This window comes from Nyctibius grandis, chromosome 3 (genome assembly GCF_013368605.1).
Source record: "Nyctibius grandis isolate bNycGra1 chromosome 3, bNycGra1.pri, whole genome shotgun sequence".
Classification (NCBI taxonomy): domain Eukaryota; kingdom Metazoa; phylum Chordata; class Aves; order Nyctibiiformes; family Nyctibiidae; genus Nyctibius; species Nyctibius grandis.
The window spans coordinates 43,389,072-43,401,674 of record NC_090660.1 but is presented as its reverse complement, the minus strand read 5'-3'; the positions used below and the strand labels follow the sequence as shown (position 1 = coordinate 43,401,674).

The following is a 12,603-nucleotide window of genomic DNA, read 5'->3' as shown; positions in this document are numbered from 1 at the left end:
TCAACTTAAGTAGTCAAAATTACCAGTATCTACACTGTCTGTAAAAATACCTAAAATATGAGAGAACAGGTTGCTGGGAGTTGTTGTATTGCTTGCACTGTTTGGAGAAAATGAGATTAAAGATATTAGGCGTATCTGTGGGATTCTTGAAGAATGTTAAGGGAGGAATTGTAACTCTTGTTTTTAAACAAGGTTAAAATGAGGGTAAAATTGTTGTTAAGTGACATCTCTAGCATACAGAGGGAGCTGTTCAGCCAGCTTCATTCTCCATGACAGGGTTCTCCTATTACCTGTCTTTGAAATCCTCTTGTTGAGAACACCCTAGGATATTTTTTGACAAGTTGAGACTGTTTTTAGAAATAGTACTATGAAACAGTGTGTCAAAGCTCTTTCTGTTACCTTTCTTACCCTCCTCCACTCTTTTATCCTATCTGTAAATGCATCATCAGTTTATCATCGTTTCTTGACCACTCCTATATTAGTTTTTGCAAGATAAACATTTTAGTAACATTTCAATGAGTTCTGACTTCAGCCAGTTATAGGAGCCCGTGGCTCAAATCTTTCAAAACTGGTCATGTTAAAGCATCTTTGTTATCATTATAAGCAGAAATTTGGTAAGTAGTTTATTTAAGGTAAGTTGCAAGAACTTCTTTTCAGATGTAAAATTATTGCTAATTCCTCTGGAAATTCTGCTAATCAGAATATTATAATAATACAAAGGAAAAGAACGTCAAAGAGCTGTTCCTACAGAATCATTTTACTTAGATTTCTTTAGCTTTTACATGGAAATGTGTTGGTAAACAGAATACTTGACTGTATTGTTACAGTAAAAGCAGACATATGTATCTTAGTCTAACATATACTGTGATAATGAAGTAATGATAAACAGAGGTGTTAAAAATTCTAGCAAGCTTTATCTGTATGTGTATAAACTTTATATTAATTAAAATATTCAGATGGCAAAGTAAAACCCATAAGAATAACCAGAAACAGTAGTTGCCAAATGAAAAATTGATAGTTGTAATGAACATAATGAGGAGAAATTGGTAAGTATGGAAAAAGGGAAGGGAGAAAAAGATGTGGGGACAATTAGAACAGTGAAGAGAGAAGAGGAGGACAAAGAAGTTACAAAGGAGGAATGAACAGCCTTTTCTTTTACTGTCTCCTCTATCCATTCTTTGCCAAAATCTTCCATTGGTTATGCCAATGGAAACTGCATTGCATCAGTCAGATTCCCACTGTTTTTTGGAATGAATATAATGGTTTTGCACTGAAAGAATAACCTAAGGAAGGAGGTAGTAGGTAGTCCATAGGAAACATGGGCTATAGGGTCAAAGTGACTACAGAGATCAGGACTGAATTTGCCAAATTTTCTGCACAGGATTCTAATATTGATACTTATGTTTGAAAAACCACATTAATGTTCAGTTGTCTACACTACCCTTCACAGTAACCTAGGGAATTCAAACCAGCAGCAAATGCTAGCAGCATGTAGACTTTTGATTGAAGGCTTCCCTGATGTTGGAGATTTCCTGAAGTAGCTATGCCAGAATAATTTTTCCATGTTGGGTTTTAAAATCATATGGGCTATTGCCTGGAGATTTTCTTCTTTTCAATATATCTTTAAAAGATAGACTTGTCATTTTAAATAGAAAATTCTTCACTAGTGTTTATTATCTTTCTTCAACATGAGTGTTGAGCATGAAGAGAACAAAACTCTTTACTCAAGGTTCTTCTGAAAATATATGATAACATGTCTACTTCTTCTACAGTGAGACCAGTTTACCTTCAGAGATTGTAAAGAAAGCCTTCTCTTGCCCAATTCAAAAAGCCCGTGTTTGAAATAAAATGCTATGCCATTTTTACATTAGCATTCTCTTTTTGTTATTGGAATGAATGATGCCAGGGAAGTTGGCGCAGTAAGGATCAAATCATGAAGTCCTTTAATCAGTTCTCATTAAGTGTTTTAATCAAACCTCTTGTGACCAAAACTTTAATGGACTTCATTGGATATTTTATTGGAATTAAATATAAATTTAATTTATAAGTGGGCTGGCACTTAGGAAGATTTTCAGCAATTGCAAATAGATTTTTTGCACCTGCTAACGATATATGAAGCCTGTGATTTAGTTGGTGGGTCTATTCCTCTTCCCCGCTCAGAAATCCTCTTTCCGAGGTATGTTATCTCATTTGCCTTAATTATAGTAGCAAGAGGTAAGTTGTTTTTTGTGCTCTGTACTTGTTATTGCTTGGTCTTCCTATCTAAGAAAGTTTATTTCAACCTCAAAAGATGATCTAGAATACTTAAATAATGTTTTTTTCCATTCCCCAGTTATCCAGTTGTTCAGATTGGGAAGTTTTGCACATTCTACTTTAAATGTGTTACAGTAAATGCATTCTACATGCTGTATGTACAAACCAGGCGGTGGGTTTTGGTGAGTTCAGAATGATAGGGCCGTTTTAAAAGGCTGTGCTCTTTTTCCTCACAACTGTAAAAATTCACTTGTTGGGAGATCAAAATAGTGTTGTGACAGTGCTGGAAATTTCATACATTTGAATTGACTGTCAGCCCTATACCATTTTTAGTGATGGCACTGGCAATTCTGTACTTGGCTTCATTAAGAGTGGGATTATGCCCACAGAAATCTTGGCTTCAAAAGGCACATTTTAAAAATTGTCTGTTCCCCTGGTGTAATGAGAGAGAGAGAGAACTTCCTTCTTCATTCTGGGATATTAAAATAATAGATTAAAATAGATAAAAATTAATTCATTACATTAATAACATATTAAAATAGATTAAAATAATAGACTTTTTTTCCCTGTCCCAGAACATACAGGGCTAATTACCCATACGACAATCATGTATAAGTTAGAGTAACCTCTCAGCCCATACTGACCTGTCACCATGATAAATCTTCTCTGTTGGAGACATCATTGATGATAATCCTGAGTTTCTTCTGTATACTCTGTTAATCTGCCATAGTCAGTTATCCAGTCAAGGGAGTATCCTGTAAAAGCATTACAGTGGTGAAAAATGTAGCATGGTTTTACCAGGTTTTGGATAATCCAGAAGTTTTTCTGTGATTCCATTATATCAAAGATATGTTTCTTTTCTTTTTCCTCTCTTACCTACCCTTTAACACCCTGTCTGTTACATTTCATCCTGTCTGGTCTATTTTCTCATTCCCCTGTTAGTTTCCTAACAAAATAGAAGGTGGATGGTAGATGGAGGTTTTCAGTTTCGCACTCCAGTCTGGCTTCTGAGTCATCCTCACAAGAGTGTTTCAAAGCAGTTATCACACAGGATTTATTTTCCCACCCTAGGCTTGGAAAAGAAATCTTGCAGCAAGGAAAAAATGGGAAGGACTTTATGTTTCATTTAGGATGTCAAGGAAAGTACTGAGAAGCCAAGTGCTCTGGGTTTCCTGGGTCAGTGGGTTACCCTGTCTGTCATTGTGTGCGAGGATGCAGGGTGGCTAGAGCAGAAGTTTAGCAAATGAGCTTGGAACAGGGAAGGTCTGTTATAGTGTCTTCACTGGAACAAGCAGGTGTGTTCATGGGGCTGCATTCCTGCACCACGTGGTGAGCTTGTTTCTTTGAAGACCAGTATTTTCCGGTACGTGAAGAAATAGTTTCTCCCTGTGACTTTTTTTAGGCATCAAATTCAAATGTAGTATGAGAAAGAAAAATACTTGTAGAATGGTAAGCAAATGAAGAAGTTTGGAACTGTACTATTACAGGCAATCATGTCCTCTTCTGATTCTTCCTGCTTATACATTCATTTCATTTAAGTAAATCCTAGTGTGCCTCAAAGGTAACTGAGCAAAAAAAAATAGACACATAAACTATGTTTTGCTGGATCGGAGATGAATGTTGGTTTCCATTTCTCTGTCTAAAGATTCGCTGAGGAAACACATCAAAAGCAAGTCAAGTTGTGTCCATTTCCATTGTGGCAAAGCAAAAGAGGGAACAAAAGTTGAAGTGAAACATCAGGTTGCAGCTGCTACAGAAGTGGATGGAGAAAAGCACAAGGAGCACGCTGTCGAGGCAACGGGTTCTTGTGCTCGCAGGAGCAGGAGGCATACTTCTTCTGCTTGTAGGACTGCTAGCGTTGGGGAAAAATTAAGAGATCAAAGTCAGTCTTCATCTGGCAACAGGGACCATTATGAAGGAACGGCTGTGTTCTTCTGCAACGTCAGTTGTACTGGTGGAATTGCGAGCAACTCAAAGCAGTGTGAAGCTTCTTCCAAAGGCAAAAGGCATCAGCAGAAATCCAGAAGTAAAGAGGTAAATGACGAGCGATGTTCACCAGCTGGCTCTAGTAGACCAGGAAGTGCTAAAACGGTATGTGTGAACACCAGAAATGACAGCGTGCATGCTGTAGAACGAACTAACAAAGTGGGAAATAACGACTTAGCAAAAAAGGCCTCCCCTTTATTGTCTGCTGAGGCAGAACCTACCGGAACTGTGCCAAGAAACCCAGCAGCGTGTTCTGCTCCTGACGACAGTTTGAGCTTGGAAAAAACAGGCGTAATTGGATCCAGGAATGCAGATGATCAATTATATTCTGTCACATGGCAAAGTACAAATATTGAACTAATCCCTTTAGAGATTCGAATGCAGATAATAGAAAAGGAAAGAAAAAGAAAAGAGCTGTTTCGGAAGAAGAACTATGCTGCTACAGTCATACAGAGGACATGGAGAAGGTAAGTACTGTTTCAGTAGCTAGAGAACAAAGAGATACGAGTAGATGTAAATTAAATTAGGCTTGTTGGCAATGCACTTTATTTGGTCCTTTTGCTTACAACATTACCAGTGCTAAATCAGGAATTTAATAATCTTTCACCAAACAAGTGGAAGTGGGTTCCAGTCGCCTACAACTACATTAGTAAGTTCATAAAAAGTGGAAGGTAAGTGATGACTTTTAATAACTGGAGAAGTTACTAAACTTCTATTTCAAGCACTGATATTTCTTTAGAAAGTGGCGATCAAGATTTGCCTAAGCCTAGAGTTCACTGCTGTCGTGTTCATTAGCAAACTTGCACATGTAGGGATATAGGGTTTTTCCTGAAAAAGTCTTTGGAACCAGATCCTTCACCACCATTTACTGACACACCTGAAATTGTATTCTGACCTGACTTTTAACTGGATAACCCAACCAGAAGAGGTTTGGAGGCTCGGATGGAGTTCATTGCCAAAACTTGAAGCTAACTTGAATCAACTTGATTGAGCAGGAACAACTGCCGTACAGAAGAGGCAGATGGGAGGGAGCGAGATGTCCCAGGGTTTGCTTTCCAAAGCGTCGTACTGCTTTCACAAATGCATGAGTTTCAACCTCAGAAATACGGTCCTTCTTGATGTACGTACTCCTTAATATTTTTCTTATCAAAATTGTCAGGAAGAGTATGGCAGGTGTAGGTGAAGCATATGATATGTACATAATTTTTATCTCCTATTTTTTATTGAAATTTTCTTTAGTTTTATGTGGATGCAGAAAACTATTAAGTTGCTGGTTTTTACTAATAACTTGATCTTTCCAGGTCTCTCATTGTTTAACAGTTTCATATGTGTTTTAAAATTTCTTAGCATTCAATTAAAGAAAAAAATAACAAGGAAGTTCCTTTGAGAGTCAACTCTCACACCCTATAGTATAGTTCAGTAGTGATGCAAAAATTGTTCCCCCAACCAAACTGTATCAAAGGGAGCAGCAGGCGAATGTCTGGGAGTCTATAGAGGGTAGTAACATCCTTTATACTAGTCCCTGGGAAACCTGCAAGTTTCCTACAACAGCAGAATCGGGTCTTAATGCCCAACTGCCTACAGAATAAATGCGGAGTCACTGTTAGACCTCCCTTCTCCTGGGTCATGCTGGAAGCTTTGGTACCCTCACAGAGAAATTCAGAGGGGCCGTTTCCACCCCCTGCTCTGCCAGGAGCCAAGTACTAGCTGTCTTCCCAGTGCAGGGCAGCATCTGCATCCAACCTGCTCTGCCACAGCGTGGAGCAGAGAAGAGGACTCAGCAGCTGGAGCATCAGGATCTGCTCTCTTTGTCACCACATCCAGCCGCGGGAGGCAGCCAGCGTGGGCTGTTCACCCACTCCAGTAATGTGTCCTCTGGGCCTCATCAAGCAAGGCCAGGACCAAAAGTTAAGAGAGAACAGTTCCAAATACTTACTGTACAAGCTTGCTGTTTTGACAAGAAAAGATCTTACCGCCAGGTACCACATAGCTCTGAAAAGCTAAAAAAGAGGCATGAGCTTGTGCTGCCTGCTCTCAGCGGTGCTTCCAGGCTTAAAAAATCCCATTTCTTTTTTTGCAAGGTGGAGTGTTACCTGTGTTCCCTATTGTATGGAACACCAGGGAGCTAAGAGACAAGTATGTAACCACGTGTTTGTGGAGTTTGGAGAACCGGTATTTCTCCCATTGCTTTTTTACAGTTAACTTAATGAAGTCCAAAGAAGTCTTGTCTTTCTCAGAAAGACCTGGCGCTGCCCGTTCCTAGGGAAGGGACACCAGACCAGACACCCCATGGTCCGATCCAGCAGTCCATTTGCTCCTAGACTGAAATGTGGCCATTTAAACATTTGTGTTGGCTCAGCAAATACTTCTTTTTGCTCCAGCTCTTTTACTGATCAGTCTAAATATTTCCAAGCATGAGGCTGGATTTACAGTCCAGTAATATTCCAGGTTATCTCTTCACTGTTATTGAAATATAAAAGTTACACTGGCTTTTGTCAGTACATTCCTATTCCAGTGAAAAGTTAAAATTTTGGAACATAGTAGTTTTAGTTCATTTTTGAGCCTTTTTTTTGGTGGAAATCCTGACTTTTTTCTACAGTATCACCTATTTCTGCACTTCTATCATCTTTGCTCTCTGTTTGCTATTTATGTATCCAGCTTTGGTGTCCCCAATACAAGACATGGACCTGTTGGAGCGGGTCCAGAGGAGGGCCACAAAAATGGTCAGAGGGATGGAACACCTCTCCTATGAAGAAAGGCTGAGAGAGTTCAAGTTGTTCAGCCTGGAGAAAAGAAGACTCTGGGGAAACCTTATAGCAGCCTTCCAGTACCTGAAGGGGCCTTATAAGAAAGATGGAGAAAGACTTTTTACCAAGGCCTGTAGTGATAGGACAAGGGGGAACAGTGTTAAACTGACAGAGGGTAAGGTTAGATTCGACACATAAGGAGGAAGTTTTTTAAGATGCAGGTGGTGAGACACTGGACCAGGTTGCCGAGAAAAGCTGCGAATGCCCCCTCCCTGGAAGTGTTGAAGGCCAGGTTGGATGGGGCTTTGAGCAACTTGGTCTAGTGGAAAGGTGTCCCTGCCTTTGGCAGGGGGGGTTGGACTAGATGGTCTTTAAAGGTCCCTTGCAACCCAAACCGGTCTATGGTTCTGTGATTCCATGCCATGTTCCTTGTACCCACACTGAACTGCAAGCAAAGCAGCCACTTGTTCTCTCAGTTGATCCCCCACTTCTGCCATCAGCTCTCTCTGCTGCTTCCAAACACTATCTAAGCGCCTCAGTGCTGGCAATGTCCTCCTTGGCCTTCTTTTCTAATGTAGATCCTGAATTCTTGTCTTAGGTGTTCAGATCCTTTTAGATACCACAAGCTAAAGTAAGTCAGGAGTAGGTTAGGAGAGCATATCCATAAGCGATACTATTGCTTCCGAAGGCTGTGCTGTTTGCACTTAACACCGAATTAAAATCCTTACAGAGGAGTAGGCGCATGCCGTAGCTTTCAGTCAAAGAGTAAAGATGTGTAGTAAGTGCTCGTGCAAATTTCCTCACAAGAACTGGGTTCTAAAGGCTTGTCTTGAGCTAGCTTAACTGTGTACAAATCTTTGCATTCTGTTCAGTTTTGACTATCCAAAGATTTTGGATAGATCTTTCTAAACTATCCACCTGCTGAAACAGCGATGGTGCGTTATCTTACCAAGAAGTGCATGCACTTACTTACAGCATTTTGGAAATTGTGGGGATTAAAGATTGTTTAAATGAGATTTGTTATTTAAAGAATTAATAAAGAAAAATATATTTGTTCTGTTTGCAAAACTCATATTTTATAAGAACACTAACGAGGATCATAAATTCTGCAAGACTGCAGGAGAGATTAGTTTGGGAGCTCCTCCACTGTCATTTTGTTATGTCTACAGGCAGTTTACTGTTGCTAGAGCTTTGATGGAATTCCTAAAGTTTGCAGTGATATCATAATACATTTATTTCAATCAATGTTTTGGTGCAGAACAGTTCGTTGGGCAGCGATGCTGAGGTGAGGGCACTACACTGTTAGGAAGAGCCGTGCTTCCCTCTTGCGCTCTCTCTCCCAGGCCCACCAACTCTGCTGTCTTTTCTGCTTATGCTTCAAGCTCAATGTGAGCTTCATTGTGTGTTTTGAAACTCACACGGATGATGAGAGCTGTGAAATCGGACCGGATTTCCTCCTCAAGATTTCCATGCTATTACCACAGCAATAATGTTTATTTTTAAAAAGAAGTTCTGCCTCTTCCTTTGAAGCAGAGTTCATATATCTATCTCAAAAAAGGAGGTGGTGTGGGTATTTTAGGATGTGGATCCCAAGTCAGATGGTGGCACCTGCCTGCCAAGAAGTCCTGGTTAGCATTTCCAGCCAGCTCACACTAGGCACCTGTATGTGCTGACCACCACTATGTCAGTTATTCTGACACTCTCTGAAATACCTAATTTCCCATCTACTGTGCACCGAATTATAGTGCTTAAGCAGCTACCTGCTGTGTGGCTGCACGTCCCACTCACTCCTGAGTTTGTCTTTTGGGTCCAGGCTTGAACTGGTATATAGCACATAGTTGTAGATGGCAATATATAATTCTAGATGGCAATGTATAATTCTACATTAGAAACATGCAGAAGTACATGCTTGAGTTCTGGCATTTCTCTAATTTAGGATTAAATACATTTGTCTCACCCTGCAACTTTTATAGTCATGATTTACTCATTCAAAGTTTATTGAGAGCTATTGTCAGCTACAACACAATGGTGCTGGTCTACTTAAGTATATTAAACTTACCTTTCTGGGGAAAAATGTTTCAATTCCCACAGTCCACAAACTGTATAAATGTAGTCCTCAAAAGTGTATTTTAAGGTGTGTGGCTTGCCAAAGGTTAATTGCTTATTCTGCTCGTTGAGGCTTACAGATTCTGTCTGGCTTGCTCTCTCGTGGGGGGCACTGAGGCCTCTACCATTCTCCAGGGTCCACAGTGAGTCCACAGAAGCTGGAAATAAGTTGGTTGCTGTCATGGTTGCTCTCCAGCTGGAGTCAAGCTCTTATTTTTTTATATATTATTGCTATATACGTACTTTGACCAGCAGTAGTTTTTAAGATCAGAACTTCTGTAACAATGAATGAGTATCATTTGCCAGCTTTGTCATTCTGCACATATATTCCACGTTTCTTTTACATGCAGTAGTTTTGTTGACTAAGCATTGGGTGTTTTGTTAACGCACCGCATCGGATCCATAGAGCATCAAACTCAGTCCCATTCTTCTTTTTTTACTAGGATCAGAATGATCTGTTACGAGCGAGCTGAATTAAAAAAAATGTGCACATGCTCTAAAGATAACTGCCTACATCATCTCCCTGTGAGAGCCTCACAGTTGTTTTTCTTGTTGCTAAAAACTACCAGAAGTTCTCTACAAACATGAAATCACAGCTGGGTGCAAAAGTGGAGTGTCTGTGAATGGGTCATTTTGTGTTATCAGCAAAGGCTTCTGGCAGTAATTACCAAATTCCAAGAGAATAACTTAGTATTCTTTTCTGCTCAAGTATAAAACAGTTCCCCAATTGTTTTTCCTGCAGCAGTATTCACATGACCCATCCTTAGCTCAAGTTATATTAGCAAGTCACTGTAATTGTGCCCCTGCCTTCACTTTCTCTTCCTCTCTTACCCCGTTGAAAAGTTCCAAGTGACGTGTTATTTAATAAAACCAGATCATTTTTTTATCTGTCTCTTAATAATCCTCCTGTTCTGAATTCAGATGGTGCTTTGCAACTTGCAGGCCCTACGGACATTTATTGGTAAGATGCAGTTACTCCCCACATTTGTTACATGCTTTAACGAGCTGTATAACAGCACATGCCTGAATTCTGAAGCTCCACTAAATTAAGATTAAATACGTTTGTCTCACCCAGCAGATTTCACAGAGGTAATTTACTAAGCTTATTGCAAGTGTAAAATTATTGGGGCTATAACTGAGCATATCATCCCCCTCTGGGATTCTATTGTGCTTTTATGTACTCTTTTCTGTATGTGGCAGCTATTTTGTTTGAATTATATAGTTCATTGCCTTACAACATATATTTAAACAATTCGTATCTGGTTGTGTTGTCTTTCGTTTTAATTTAGAACTTGTTGCAGACGGAGCAACAGAACAAAATCGCCTCTTTCTCCCTCGTTCCCTTTACTGGGGCATCCAGTAGGAGCCTTTTTGAATGCCGGAGGGGATGATGATCAATGTGTTTTGGCCCGTTACCAAACACTTATAATTAATATTTTACAAATGTTACTGAGTGTTCATTTGTGACAAGTTTGTACTGGGAAGATTCAGAGTTAATTGCTAGGCCAGTTAATTGACTTGCGAGTGTGAAATGCCAATATCTGATGGAATACTTATATCTGATTCAAGAAAAAAAACCCAAACAACTCCTTGTTGCTGGTGCCATTAGCCAACGAAGCGGGGAGAAGGACAGATAATCTACTGTTGCTGCTTGGAACAGGGCTGTGACTGCGTGTGACATCAAAGCAGCTGTGGCAAGGTTGGGATGGGAGCCTTTGCAGGGAAGGGGAAAAAAAGCAAGAACAGATTGCAAAAACAAGGTGAGGGGAGCATCTTCAGAGGAGGGATGGAAAGCAGCTCAGTTTTCTGTAGAGGAAACGTGCATTTGAACCTGTGAGAGGTAGATTTGGGTCGTCTCTTGCACTGATTGACTGAGAATACAAAGTGGTAAGGCACAAGAGAAAATCTGGTGTTATTAAGCTGTGAACATAGTGAAAATGAGAAAACGGTATTGATTTTACTGTTTTATCATAAATATTTTTAGGTTTTGTCTTCTCCAGATTTTCTATATATTACAAAGCAGTTGATAAGCTGATGTTGCATTACTGTAACTTTTGATACCTGTAATGCCAGATCTTTATTAACTGTGTGAAATAATGGATGCATCCAGAATTGAACCCAGCTCCTACGTTTTCTTCTGAGCAAACATTTCTCATCCAAATGACTTAGCACATCAGTGGGAGTTCTGTTTTCCCAGTAACTCATGTAATCCACCATGTGAACTGATGCGTGGAAAGCACCGAAGTTAAAACAGGTCACCTAAAACAAGCGCTCTTCTCTTTTCTGCTCTCTAGTTACCAGCTAAGACAGGAGTTGTTTCAGCTTCTTAGCGCTAAGCGGCAGAGCAAAGAAGATGAAGACAAATGGCGACAAGAGACAGCTGCCTTCTTCATTCAGGTGGCTTGGAAGAAACAGCTGCACCATAGCCCCCTGAAATCAGTTCCTTCATGTAAAAATCTGAAATCTATAAACAAAACCAGCGCAGCCATAAAAACCAGCAAGCAGTCCATCCTTAAGCAGATATATGGTAATTTTCTCTTCACTATACTTTATTTTAAATAGCTGTTTTCATTTTTATAACACAGTGAATTCTTCTATACACTTCTTACCTAATCGTTAGGGATTTCAACCATTTATAAAAATTAGTCTGAATCTCAGGTGTTCTGGGTAATTCTATTTCTGTTTCAGGTTGAAAAAAAAATAACTCTGTGATTTAAAATGGCTTCTGCTCAAGCTGTTTGAATCAATCACCACATCGCATTATTCCTGCTTGGGTCTTGAGCAACCAAGTAATTCTGTTGCCAGAGCTGCTCACATGTATCAATGTGGAAAGAGAATAGAGCAGTTAAACTGGGGATAGCTGGCTGTTATCAAAGCTCAGTGGCTACCTGGATCGTGTTTTAAGTTTTCTAAGCATTGCTTTAAACTTTTTTGGTTTTGTATTGTTTTTTAAATATTTCCATTTGAAGAATATGGGCTTGTTCCATGTTAATAACTTTCTTGTTTGAAGACAGACGGTCTTTATGAGAGGAGCAAGATCATCTTTTATGGTAGCACTGCACTGCTTCGCACTGTGCCTGAATGTGTGTGGTGCAAAGGAATGTATCTTGAAGAAAGGGCAGAGGAAAAGCATTGCTTTTAAACCTTGAGTTCCTTTACAGTGTGGATCACTGATGGAGTAAGGATGTGCTGACTATATGTACTTTACCAGATGATAAGTCACTTCTATCATGGCTCTGTAGTTTAGATAGCCAAAAAGGATAAAATAAGTAACACAATCTAATAATTTTATTTTCCTTCTTTTTTTTTATAGCAACTGCAAGATGTATTTTAACTTTAGTTAACGTTCAGTTGTGGTTGTCACAATCTTCTGTCATCTAGAATGTCTCATGAGTTTCCTCATCATAAATGAGAATAATTTTTAGGATAAAATAATGCTGTAGCCTACTTAAATAGTTTATAGCTTTACATAACCACATCTTTATGTGAATAAACAAAGAGCTGTTCATGT

General features: G+C 39.5%; 1 protein-coding gene across 3 annotated transcripts in view; it reads left to right on the top strand.

Moving 5' to 3' along the window:
* INVS (inversin) overlaps positions 1-12,603 on the top strand; it is a 100,343-nt gene that overhangs the window by 83,854 nt on the left and 3,886 nt on the right. For all 3 annotated transcript variants that reach the window (XM_068396127.1, XM_068396128.1, XM_068396129.1), the window contains exons 14-15: positions 3,899-4,706; positions 11,387-11,619. In XM_068396127.1, the coding sequence (XP_068252228.1) occupies positions 3,899-4,706; positions 11,387-11,619 (1,041 nt within the window). The remainder of the gene's footprint in view (positions 1-3,898; positions 4,707-11,386; positions 11,620-12,603) is intronic.